This window comes from Schistocerca serialis, chromosome 1, assembly GCF_023864345.2.
Source record: "Schistocerca serialis cubense isolate TAMUIC-IGC-003099 chromosome 1, iqSchSeri2.2, whole genome shotgun sequence".
Classification (NCBI taxonomy): Eukaryota; Metazoa; Arthropoda; class Insecta; order Orthoptera; family Acrididae; genus Schistocerca; species Schistocerca serialis.
In genome coordinates this window covers 316,909,378-316,923,626 of record NC_064638.1, presented here as the reverse complement: position 1 = coordinate 316,923,626, position 14,249 = coordinate 316,909,378, and the positions used below count along the sequence as shown (strand labels likewise).

The 14,249-nt window shown below is 41.1% G+C and overlaps 1 protein-coding gene across 1 annotated transcript in view; it reads right to left on the bottom strand.

Annotated features, from left to right (window-relative positions):
* Positions 1–13,249: 13,249 nt before the first annotated feature.
* LOC126470133 (alpha-1A adrenergic receptor-like) overlaps positions 13,250–14,249 on the bottom strand; it is an 80,015-nt gene continuing 79,015 nt past the window's right edge. Inside the window, exon 5 of the mRNA XM_050097786.1 lies at positions 13,250–13,795. Within this exon, the coding sequence (XP_049953743.1) occupies positions 13,250–13,795 (546 nt within the window). The remainder of the gene's footprint in view (positions 13,796–14,249) is intronic.

Sequence of the window (14,249 nt, the reverse complement as noted above, 5' to 3'; positions counted from 1 at the left end):
GCCTCAAAACATGTCCTACCAACCGACCCCTTCTTCTAGTCAAGTTGTGCCACAAACTTCTCTTCTCCCCAATTCTATTCAATACCTACCCATTAGTTACGTGATCTACCCACCTTATCTTCAGCATTCTTCTGTAGCACCACATTTCGAAAGCTTCTATTCTCTTCTTGTCCAAACTAATTATCGTCCATGTTTCACTTCCAAACATGGCTACACTCCATACAAATACTTTGAGAAACGACTTCCTGACGCTTAAATCTATACTCGATGTTAACAAATTTCTCTTCTTCAGAAACGCTTTCCTTCCCATTGCCAGTCTACATTTTATATCCTCTCTACTTCGACCATCATCAGTTATTTTGCTCCCTAAATAGCAAAACTCCTTTACTACTTTAAGTGTCTCATTTCCTAATCTAATTCCCTCAGCATCACCTGATTTAGTTTGACTACATTCCATTATCCTCGTTTTGCTTTTGTTGATGTTCATCTTATATCCTCCTTTCAAGACACTGTCCATTACGTTCAACTGCTCTTCCAATTCCTTTGCTGTCTCTGACAGAATTACAACGTCATCGGCGAACCTCAAAGTTTTTACTTCTTCTCCATGAATTTTAATACCTACTCCGAATTTTTCTTTTGTTTCCTTTACTGCTTGCTCAATATACAGATTGAATAACATCGGGGAGAGGCTACAACCCTGTCTCACTCCTTTCCCAACCAATGCTTCCCTTTCATGCCCCTCGACTCTTATAACTGCCATCTGGTTTCTGTACAAATTGTAAATAGCCTTTCGCTCCCTGTATTTTACCCCTGCCACCTTCAGAATTTGAAAGAGAGTATTCCAGTTAACATTGTCAAAAGCTTTCTCTAAGTCTACAAATGCTAGGAACGTAGGTTTGCCTTTTCTTAATCTTTCTTCTACGATAAGTCTTAAGGTTAGCATTGCCTCACGTGTTCCAACATTTCTACGGAATCCAAAGTGATCTTCCCGAGGTCCGCTTCTACCAGTTTTTCCATTCGTCTGTAAAGAATTCGCGTTAGTATTTTGCAGCTGTGACTTATTAAACTGATAGTTCGGTAATTTTCACATCTGTCAACACCTGTTTTCTTTGGGATTGGAATTATTACATTCTTCTTGAAGTCTGAGGGTATTTCGCCTGTCTCATACATCTTCCTCACCAGATGGTAGAGTTTTGTCATGACTGGCTCTCCCAAGGCCATCAGTAGTTCTAATGGAATGTTGTCTACTCCCGGGGCCTTGTTTCGACTCAGGTCTTTCAGTGCTCTGTCAAACTCTTCACGCAGTATCTTATCTCCCATTTCGTCTTCATCTACATCCTCTTCCATTTCCATAATATTGTCCTCAAGTACATCGCCCTTGTATAAACCCTCTATATACTCCTTCCACCTTTCTGCCTTCCCTTCTTTGCTTAGAACTGGGTTGCCATCTGAGCTCTTGATATTCATACAAGTGGTTCTCTTCTCTCCAAAGGTCTCTTTAATTTTCCTGTAGGCAGTATCTATCTTACCCCTAGTGAGACAAGCCTCTACATCCTTACATTTGTCCTCTAGCCATCCCTGCTTAGCCATTTTGCACTTCCTGTCGATATCATTTTTGAGACGTTTGTATTCCTTTTTGCCTGCCTCATTTACTGCATTTTTATATTTTCTCCTTTCATCAATTAAATTCAATATTTCTTCTGTTACCCAAGGATTTCTATTAGCCCTCGCCTTTTTACCTACTTGATCGTCTGCTGCCTTCACTACTTCATCCCTCAGAGCTGCCCATTCTTCTTCTACTGTATTTCTTTCCCCTATTCCTGTCAATTGTTCCCTTATGCTCTCCCTGAAACTCTCTACAACCTCTGGTTCTTTCAGTTTATCCAGGTCTCATCTCCTTAAATTCCCACCTTTTTGCAGTTTCCCTGTTATTCAACTTATATTTTATCTAATTGCTGGACCATCGACACCAGTAAGTGTTTTGCAGAAATACACCGCATTCTCTAAAGTACTTCAACTGTCGCATTCATCATTTAAAGTCGTTAAGATAGTACCTGCAGATTTTATTTAATTGCAATCTTTCATTTATAAAATTCGCAATTGCCGAGTGATAGGAACCTTCGAGCATTCGATTCATGTGTGTAGTCTTACGTATACTATAGACTCAGCAGTATTTGGCCTGTAATGCGGCAACTACGTATCCCAGCCCCTAGACAACGAAACCAGCCAAAACTTTTAATATTGCAACTCTGAGTCTGAGGGAACGTAGTTGAGGGCCACCACAGCAGACCAACATCATTCCTTTCATTACTATCATTCTTATCTGATAGCCCGCAATTGTATACATCTTTCCAGTCTGTATTCCTCAAACAGTTTTTCGTACCTTCAATTCCTGTTACATTTATTATTCATATAGTTTCCCACATCCTGTTATTAGTTGAATCAGACCCTCTATATTAAATGTAAACAACTGGGCATCGTGATCTGAAAGGCCATTGAATATTGGATTTATACTACGATTTGCTAGTGTGGTAGTGTCTATGAAAATGTTATCAATAGCAGTGCTGCTGGTACCCATAACCCTGGTTGGGAACTGTACTAAGGGAATGGGATAATAAGAAGTGATAAGAGACTCTAGTATGGATCTTGAACAACTATCCTCCAGAAAATCTAAATTAAAATCTCAACTTAGTATGAGTTTTAGAAGTTAAGAAATTTAATACTGCATCAAGCTGTTTAGCGAAAAGCTGGAAATTACCAGTTGGAGCCCTGTATATATAATTGCTTTTCTTTTGTGTGTTTGTACTTATGTGGCACACGCTTCAAAACGCTGACCATTACAGTATTTAAGAAATTGTTTTTATAACTGTCACCCTTTCTAATGTAAGTGGCAACTCCTCCTCTCTCCATCTCTTTTCTACAATACTTTGAAGCTAGGGTATACCCTTCCATATTAAACATTTCAATTTCACTACCTAAATTAAGTTCAGAAATATAAATAATATCAACAGGATTTGTAGACTGTAGTTCATATATGTGGATCTGAAATTCATTAATTTTGTTTTTTAAATCTATGATATTTTGATGTAGTAAATATACTGTTTTTTTTTTTTTGTATTCACAAGTATTATGCTTAACATTTTCAGATACATCTTGTTTCAATATTGAATGTGTAGATAATGAGCTTAACCTAAAAAAGAACTACTTCCATGAGTTGCAGTGTCCACCCTTAAAGAATTTGCTATCAACCTAGCCAGTATATCCTTCCCTATTCTATTGAGATGCAGGCCATGAGAAGTAAAGCCCCACCTACCGATAGTGTCAACAGGAACCAAACCAATACCTGACCCAGTACCAGCCCGAATCAGTCAATCCAACTCCATATTGACCCTCTTTACAGAGCTGTTCAACTGGGATCGATCGTACCGCTTGAAAACAGGCAGAAACTCAACATTAGTATGCTTTGTTGCTGATGCTATTTTTACCAGGTCACTCTCAATATTGCAGCCCTGGTCCCTATTGATACTGTTCCCTGCTCCACCCACTATTACAACATGATCCTCCTTGGTGAAACCTTTACACAAAGGCCCTATGCCCTCTGTCACTTGGCTGAGAGATGCACTAGGCTTGAAAAAGTTTGTGACCTGGTAGCTGTCACCTAATTTTCCCTGCAGAAGTTGGCTCACGCCTCTTCCATGACTACTACCTAACAGCAGAATTTTCTTCCTACCTCCTACTTTTTTTGAAGTAAAAGGCTTCTTAACTGAATTCTGCTGTGCATCAGCTACATCTACATCTACATGAGGCTCTTCATCATTTAATTGTGGCAGCAGGGCAAATCTATTTTTTTGTGGCAAGAATGAAACTGTCAGATACTGTCCTCCTTCTGTGACCCCTGTTCCCTGCTACCACTTCCCACTTCCCTTCACCTTCCTCTCCCCTTAACGTAATTAGTTCTTCCCTAGCTTTATCCAAATCAGCCTGAAGGGCTCTAATCTTCCCGTCTCGTTCCGCTATTTTCATATCCCATGAGCACACCCTATAGTACCTAGGAGGGGTCTCATTTTGTTCCCCAATTTCCAGGCCACTACATTCCCCGCAGTGAAACTATCTCAACAGCCGCATAGCATCACAGAACTAACTACAGCAGCTAAAACACTTCACAATCATGATTGTTTACAATATAGGCCTACTTTTTAAGCTTTCGCTATATAAAGATAATTTCCTATTTACTATGCTCTCTAGTGCTATAATATAAATATAATATTAATGTACTTACGTAATTACACTTCGAATCGCTTAACTTTCGCGCACAAAATTTAGGCCTAAAAACGGCTGTTAAGCGGTAACGGTTTTACGCTATTTTCTTTAAAAATGCGGCACAGAACTTAAAATCCTCACTCCCCCGAACAGATATTACACTACTGAACGCAATTAAACCTAATTAAATTTAGACAGTGCATTTAATACTGACTAAAACTTCAAAAGTAAGCGCACACGGAGTAGGCGTAAAAACGGCTGTTAAGCGGTAACTGTTTTACGCTATTTTCTTTAAAAATTCTGCAAATAACTTAAAAACTTCACTTTCTCAAACAGTTATTACACTACTGAACGCAATTAAACCTAATAAAACCTAGACACTGCACTTAATACTTACTAAAACTTCAAAAATAAGGGCACACGAAATATCAACCTGACCGTTCTGTCCAAAGAGCTTAAGCTAGAGTGCAATACCGTCCCTTCCAGGACTGTTAGTTCTTTAATTCATGAAGGAGAACTTCTGTGAAGTTCGGAAGGCACTGGCCCAAAGTAAAGCTCTTGAGTCAGTTTTGGATATGGCTCTGAGCACTATGGGACTTAACTTCTGAGGTCATCAGTCCCCTACAACTTAGAACCACTTAAACCTAACTAACCTAAGGACAGCACACACAGGCAGGATTCGAACCTGCGATCGTAGTAGTCGCGCGGTTCCGGACTGAAGCGCCTAGAACCGCTCGGCCACCCCGGCCGGCTCAGTTTTGGATAGCTCAGTCGTTAGAGCACTTGCAGCAAAGTTTCTGGTTTCGAGTACATATAGAACACACAGTTTTAATATGTCAAATAGTTTATTTTAATTTATTTTTAATTTATTTCTGTGAGAATGTAGTCCATTAAATTTTGTGTGTGTGTTTGTGTGTGTGTGTGTGTGTGTGTGTGTGTGTGTGTCGAAATATTTAAACTTGTGGGTGTGGGGAGGAGAGGAATTCACACACACACACACACACACACACACACACACACACACACACACACACACACAGCTATCGCAAGTTTTACAACGGTTAACTTCGGGATTTAAAGCACCACTGCAATTAAATTAGCAATGACTTTAATGATGCTATGTGGAGTCCATGATAGGAAAACGGACAGTTTTAACAACAAAGCGAAGAGTCGAAAAACATTATTGACCTCAAATGTAATATCGTTAACACAAAAATGCTCTGAGGTATTATGAACTAAAGGGATATCCACTTCCCCAAATAAGTGCATGAAAGAGTTTCACAAAACACACCATTCTCTGTAGAAATAAATGGCAAATAGACAAATTTCAACAGATTAAAGAATGCAATCAGATAAGACTATAGCGTATCATCCACATTTTCAACACACTCGCATACACGCACACACACACACACACACACACATACACAACAGCGACAGCGCCCCGTTTCAAAGTTTCTTATACAAGCAGGTGATTTTACTCTGTTGAAAGGAAGAAAGAGGACTGCTTACAAAAAGGAATCTATGTCCTGTGGAAAACTTTTAAGGAATTTTAAGTGAAAATATTAGCGAAACCGAACTATAGAACAACAAATAATTTTTGGGGAAGAACGAATGTTGTGAATAACCAAAGTATAGAAATCATTATTAATAATTATTATTTATTATGAAACTGTCTATGACTACGACAAACGGCTACGTAGAAAGCTCCAGAAGGTCGCAAATATCGCACTCTAAAACGTAAAACATGGATGAAAACAGTCGTAGTTATTATGTTATATGTAAACGAATTAAGGGTCACAAATAGATAGCCAAGAGCATCAGAAGTATTTTTGAGTAAGGTGAAAGAAAACAAACACAGCGAGATTAGAAAAGAAGTCAATTAATGTAGCTGTAAGGCGGAGGTTAACAGAAGAAATCTGAATGAATACATGGTAATAACAGTAAATATGAAAGACTGCTTCTCAAAGTCAGGAACTACAAATCAATAGAACGCATCATACCTGACGTGAAGAATAAGAAAAATAACTTCTAGATCAGTAAGCGATCAGATACAGTTACTGAAACATTTGACATTAAATGTAGGACATAATCATAAAAAGATAGACGACATGGTTGACGGTATTAATCAGTATATCACACAGATTGACAAACTGAATGCAATGAAGAAAACATATACAATATTTTGCTTAGAACGTTGGTAAGGTTTATAAAGCAACAACTTTTCACGAGGTTACATAACGTGAGCGACTTTTCTACTAACTTGTCAGTTGGGGGGGGGGGGGGGGGGCGTGTCGTATTTCACCGGAGATTTCATGCGTCGTTGCTATGTGGCGTACCTTTCTCAACGATAAATCTGAATTAACATTCCCGTTCGTTCTATATATGACGTCAAAATATCTTTTGTTTTTATAAAGCCGTTTTACTGCTCGTACTGTAGAGTGTAAGCTTTCTAGTTTTTTATCTTATATTCTAGGAAGGTGACGTGAGCTATAAATTCTCATTGGATGTTTACACTTCGTATCTGTACACTAAACATTTTTCAAAAAGTAGCTTAAATAGTCGATACACTATGTCATCAAAATAATCCGGACACCCCCAAACACATACGTTTTTTATATTTGGTGTATTGTCCTGCCACCTACTGCCAGATACACCATATCAGCGACCTCAGTAGTCATTGGACATCGTGAGAGACCAGAATGGGGCGCTCCGCAGAACTCACGGACTTCGAACGTGGTCAGGTGATTGGGTGTCACTTGTGTCATATGTCTGTACGCGAGATTTCCTCACTCATAAATATCCCTAGATCCACTATTTCCGATGTGAAAGTGAAGTGTAAACGTGAAAGAAGACTTACAGCACAAAAGCGTACAGGCCGACCTCGTCTGTTGACTGACAGAGACTGCCGAAAGTTGAAGAGGGTCATAATGTGTAATGGCAAGCATCTATCCAGACCATTACACAAGAATTCCAAACTGCGTCAGGATCCACTACAAGTACTATACCAGTTAGGCGGGAGGTGAGAAAGCTTGGGTTTCATGGTCGAGCGGCTGCTCATAAGCCACACATCGCCCCGGTAAATGCCAAATGACGCCTCTCTTGGTGTAAGGAGCGTAAACATTGGACGACTGAAGAGCAGGAAAACGTTGTGTGGAGTGACGAATCACGGTACACAATGTGGCAGTCCTACAGCAGGGTTTGGGTATTGCGAATGCCCACTGAACGATATCTGCCAGTGTGTGTAGTACAAATAGTAAAATTCGGAGGCCGTGGTGTTAGGGTGTGGTCGTGATTTTCGTAGAGGGGGCTTGCACGCCTTGTTCTTTTGTGTAGCACTATCACAGCACACGCACCTTCATGCTTCCCACTGCTGAAGAGCAATTCGGGGATGGCGACTGCATCTTTCAACATGATCGAGCGCCTGTTCATAATGCACCGCCTGTGGTGGAGTGGTTACACGACAATAACATCCCTGTAATGGTCTGACCTGCAAAGAGTTCTGACCTGAATCCTATAGAACCCTTTTGGGATGTTTTGGAACGCCGACTTTGTGCCAGGCCTCGCCGATCGACATCGATACCTCAATGCAGCACTCCATGAAGAGTGGGCTGCCATTCCCCAAGAAACCTTCCAGAGCCTTATTGAATGTATGCCTGCGAGAGTGGAAGATGTCATCAAGACTATGGGTGGGCCAGCACCACATTGAATTCCAGCATTACCGATGGAGGGCACCGTGAACTTGTAAGTTCTTTTCAGCCAAGTGTCCGGATACTTTTGATCAGATAGTGTGTTACGCCACAGAGGTTCTGAAAAGACACATTGCCAGTGGTATTTTCGTTGCAGTAGGCATTCTAAGCTAAGCTAATGAGAGAGTCGGGTGTTGACTATGCTACTGAGCCGATGAAAATAGATTCCAAAGCAAAGACATAAGGAAACAGAGGATGAATAGTGAATCACGTAAATATTAGTTGAGCAAGTGAAGAATAGAGGGTATTGTTGTTGTTGCTGCATTGCTTGCTTGTGCGTAATTGTGATGTGTTTGAAAAACATAATATCCTATTGGTTTGGGTTAGTTAGTACGTTGTTCAGACAAGAGCAGGTAAATTTATCAGTTCACATGGCCAGCACTGAGAGGTTATAGATTTTACTACTCCTTTACCATTTTCAGAAATTAAAAATTTATTGCTTGACACAAAGAAATTGTTGTGAGAGATAAACTTTTGTAATGATGGTTGTCATAGTTTGACAATGAGTTTCAGTAATACCATACAGTTTTTTAAAGCTCATTTACTTCAATTATTTAGCTAATTCAGATTCCACCAACGTGTCCTCATAAAAGAATTTTCGCGTTTTCTGTTTATGCGTGTCGCCGCATTGCACAGAGCAAAACAGTTTCTTATAAAGTAAAGCATGATTTGTTTGTAATATTTGCACGTCCTTGCATTGGACTGCGTAAGGCTTCTTCTTCCCTATTTACCTTGCTTGCTGCTGCCATGCATATTTTATGTTCATCACCCCAGCAGTGCTGAGGTCCCTTTGGGACAGGTATTGCATACGAAATTTCTTAGAGCCAGTTTTACATTGTCGTCAGGTTACAGTTACATCATTCAGTTTGGTTTGCTTTCCACATTACGTTATCAGGTCAGTTTAGGTAAAATTCAGTTCAGATTTCACATGCAGACAGTCTTATTCTCAAAGTCCAATGTTATATTTGCGTGTGTATTATTCAGTTTTAGGAAATTTAATTACTCGACTTACGAACGAAAAATTTACAGAGCATTTGCATGAAAACATTTTGGTGATTTATTCTTTAAAAGTTTGATCATGATTCTATACAGCATTTTCTTTCTCATGTTAGCTTGCTTGTTGTAACTGCAAGTCATGTATTGTCACGTCATGCATTGAAGCACTGCTCACGCCTGCAAAATACGTAGGTACACAGCATAGCTTATTTACTTCACAGGTTTGTTTCCTAATCACTTGGGCGAATTTAATTAAAAGTACGGTTATATAGCCTCAGTTTTAGCGACTCATTTATTAGATAGCGTTTCCGTAATTGCACTATTTGCGTCGTTTAGGATTACAGGAAACAAAAAATAGCAGTTCAGTTCACAAAAATAGACAGGTTGAAAAGGTACAAGGGATTAGCATGTCCCTTCTCTCTCTCTCTCTCTCTCTCTCTATCTCTCTCTCTCCCTGCCGCGCAGGGTAGCCGCGCGATCTAGGACGTCTTGTCGCGGTTCGCGCGGCTACCCTGTCGGAGGTTCGAGTTCTCCCTCGGGCAGTTAGGTTAAGTTAGATTAAATAGTGTATAAGCTTAGGGGCCGATGACCTCACCAGTTTGGTCCCATAAGACCTTACCACAAATTTCCAATTTTCTCTCTCTTTCTCTCTCTCTCTCTCTCTCTCTCTCTCTCTCTCTGTCTCTCTCTCTCCAGTAGTGGTACTACTCGATTCCTCGGGAAGAAGATGTGTGTACAACAGTGTCACCACACCTTGAATTCTTTTTTTGTGCTTTTACAGATTGATACTGTCCTCTTTACTGCTCGTTCAGTTATTGGTTTTGTATCTACGGAAGCAGTGTTTACTGAATTACAATGAATCAGATCTGCGTTCGCGGATAAAAGACGGTGCACAACAATTCAACCAACAGAAGAAGCTAAACCCACACACAGTTTCTTCCATCTTAGTTAAGTTGTTAAAAAAAAGTTGTTTAAGAAGCAAACGTGAGACTCTGACAGTGATCCATACCTCGAAAGCTGCATCCAGTAGTTGCTAGAGAGTAACTGCTGAACACAATGTGTCACATGAAAGCGACGAAATATTACATAGACAGATAATCTGGCTGGTATTTGAGAACTTAACTGAACATAAATGGCACGACCAGTTCAGACGCTTTGAAAAGTCAGTGACAGCTGAACGCAGCTATACCAATTTCGGTATCGCTATCAGACAGCAGTATGGAAATCGTGACTATTGGCACCCTACCGATGGCGCTAACAGTGCGAGTCTGCAACCGCCACAGCAATAGTCTCTATTGCAAAGACTTTATATGGGATAAACCAGTTCTAAACCGACAAACTTTCAGAGGTGGTGGTGTGAACCAAAACAAGAAATAGATGTCTAGTAAACACGGGCTCGAAAGTGCACACTTAAAGAGCTAAGAGCATTGTTGTTTCAGAGGTGGAGGTATTGACCAAAACAAGAAATAAATGTCTAGTAAACACGGGAGTACTTGTTCATGTTCACTGCTGCGAATAATATCTCTTCTACAGAACAAGTGTCCATAGCTCTTGAAGTATGCACGTTACATCCATGTTTTCTAGACTTATTTCCTTGTTTTAGTCCACACTAACGTCTCTGAAAGTTTGTCTGTGGTGTTCTGGTTCAGCCAGTATGCAGGCCCTGTATATAGGCATGTCTCTGATCTGTTTTGGAGACCTCAGGCTGCGATCTGCTCAGCAAAGCTCCGGCTTTGCATTGTACAGTCTTTTAAGCGAAATCATCTCTTGGTGTTACACTCTCCAAAGCTGATACACTGTCTATGTTGTCATAGTTAACACGAGCACAGGAATCATCGTCAAAATCTGGCTACCCACTGCTACCTCAATACCAATAGTGAAATCAAAGTTACAACCACGGAAAAGAGCAGGGCCTTTAAATGTTTGTTTATGTAATATTTAGTGCTGCTAATAAACCAAACCTTCAGTCTCGTTACCTCCTAAGAAGCCATGAGGATTACGTCACTTCAAGTCTAGTAGTATGTGTCACTTTATACATGAAGTATGATCTCGTATTCCTGCGTCAAATGATGTAAGCTTAACGACCGACATATGGTATATATTTTAATACATAAATACGTACATCGATCTATATTGATACATATGAGGCGAAATGTTGTTAAAAGTTGTATCTAAAAATCTCGAAAAGTTCGTGAGCAGTTTACTTCTAATTTTCACATGACGCTCCAATAAACATAGACAGAAACCGCATACACATTTTTAATATGTATATAAAAGTAAATATGTTTACTAGAGCACACTGCGATAATTTGAAATAGTCGGTCAACAACTTCACGAGATTTTTGTTAATAACCTTAAACAAAGTCTTGCCATCATACAGGCTGATCAGATATAGTCTGAGAAAGGGAAGTTGTCAGAAAAAATATCGAAAATTTCTACACGGATTTATTTTAAATTTTTACACCATTCTCTAATAAACGATTCGACGAACGTATGTAACATATTTTAATGTAAATCATACATATAAATAAAGAGGAAATACTACTAGAAAAACCTCGAAAAAATCGTTACCAATTTACTTTAAATTTTCACACCATACGTTGACAATCATCCGGACGGGTACCGGCTGTTTGTTTTTAATATATATAACATGTAAACATGTATGATATATATAATAGGGAAGCTTTGTTAGCAAAAATTGGTGAAGTTCTAGACCGATTTACTTCAAAACTCTACACGATACATTGATAAACATGCAGACGGATTTAGGCTACATGTTTCTTTAAGTAACAGTGTGTAGGTTTTACATTAAAAGTGACTGCGGAAAGAAAATACTATTGTGCTGTAAATGAGCGGTTTCCTGTTCTTTCTCACGGGTTAGTTTTAACTACAGTAACATGACTTTTAAACCAAATTGTTTCTCCTTATATATCCTATCCTGTGCACCAATTATCCCAACCGATTTATCGATTCACTTTAAGAGTTCAAATTCCAATCAACGTTTCGTTTACAATGATAATAAACAAGGTCCAGTGTCAGAATGAGGAGGGTGGGGGGGGGGGGAGATGGACAGAAAGGAGGAGAGGGGAAACGGGGGTAGATAGAGAGCCTGTATAGGGAGAGAGTGGCCAACCGGACGATACGGCGGCCATTTTTCTGCCAAACTGCGGGCGGGACTTTTGAATGGCCAGTAGTGGAGTAGTGGAGTACACACTCATCGAATCAAAAGCGCAAGACAATATGGCGTAATCATTCGTTAACTGCCTTTGTTTATAAGAATTATGTGTTATAATAATTTTCACACAGCCAATTTACAGGTCTGCTTTCAAATTTTACTATGTATATTTCAAGTTGTTTTATATGTAGTAAAAAGCAAAAAGACTTACTTCGCATAGATAAGAGTACTTGGTTGGTTTCCACAAGGCTCCTGTTCGATTTATGTCAGCCCTGTTGACTGCGACTGCCCACTGCTTTCGTCTTTCTTCATTGCGTGGAAATGCTAAAAGGGGAAATCCACCTTCGACCTTCGAGTCTATTGGAACAACCAAATGCAGCACAACCTGGCATCGCTTACGAACGTCTGCAGAACGAATTACAGATGTCAAAAACAATACTGTACAATTTGTGACTTGTTCACTTCAAACATGTAGGCCTACCGACTTCATCACAAAACGCTTCATTATTTCAACTGGTATTTAAGATCGCAAACGCTAATTACGTACTAAAAACGATATACAACTAAATCGAACAAGCATACACAACGCATAACAAGTCTCTCAATAATTCAAATACTTTTTAATCGTTTCCAAAAGTCCTCTGAACTTCAATTCAGCTCAAAAGCACGGCGAACATAGGAAGCGCGAGAGACGTTTGGCGTCATTTTTCTGCCAAAGCTAATCAACCAATCACGGGCAACTTCACCTATGGCCACTCTCTCTGTATACACGCTCTCTAGGCGTAGAGAGGCGAAGGAGGAGATGGACGAAGAGTGATGAATGAGGAAATGGAGTGAGAAAGGGGAAGGAGATGATGGACAGAGAAAGGTGGTAGAAGGAGAGCAGGTTGTAGGGCTATATCCATTTTCCATACATATTTCAAAATTGCGAAGCATTGTCGGGTTTGCTAGTTCTGCATAATTACGCAGCATATGGGGTATGTACCGAAAAAAAAAGGTATCATCCCTTTGCAGGAGCTTACTCCAGCTCTGAAGTCAGGGTAACCAACCCCCATTATGTCAATCAGCATCAGTGAATGAACTCAAAATCCATATCAGTGAATGAACGCTCGAAGAATAACCGTGGATGCTTTGCGGTATTACAAGAAATGTTCATATTTAAAATGATCAGTGAGGAGGGCAGCCGGCCTACCTTGCCGTCGGCGGCGTCGTGGGCGGCGAGGGTGCCCCTGCGCGAGCCGGGCGCGCCCAGGTGGACGCGCAGCGTCACGGCGGAGCGGGTGGTGCGCTGGCCGGCCTGCAGGAAGGCCTCGTGGCGGGAGGCGGCGCGGTACACGAGCGCGTACAGCGCCAGGATGACGAGCGCGGGCAGGTAGAAGGAGCCGGCCGCCGAGAAGATGACGTAGCCCAGCTGCTTGTTGACGTGGCACTCGCCGCTGCCGCTGCCGCTGCCGCTGCCGCCGCCGGAGGCGTCGCCCTCGCGCCAGCCCAGCGGCTGCGCCACGCTGATGGCCAGCGCCAGCAGCCACGTGGCGGCGATCAGCGCGCGCACGCGCCGCCGCGTCAGGATGCGGCCGTACGACAGCGGCCGCGACACGCCCACGTACCGGTCCACCTGCGGGGCACGGCGCACGGTGCACACCTCTCTTACGACTTACCATTTCCTGACCGCTCCTGTGCTCCTGTGTGTCCGTCCAGTTCGTTGCTGTGGATGTCAGGGCCAATTTCGCTAGAAGGGGCAGGTGTATTTTTATCTATATGGGCCCAATCTTTCCCTAATTTCCTTAACTGGATTATCTGCATGTCAATCTTTTTAGAGATGGTTGCGGGACTCGGCTATTCGATACAGGATGTCAAATTAAACATCTTCCAGCAGTCTAGTTTCCAAACTTGTTTTGTTTGGCTACCAGTCTCGGCGTTTTACTACACCACCTCATTTTTTTTTTTTTTTTTTTTTTTTAAACCGTATTGCTGCAGCAAAATTCTACTAATACCAGTATTGCTGGCCGGCCGGAGTGGCCGAGCTGTTCTAGGCGCTACAGTCTGGAACCGCTCGACCGTTACGGTCG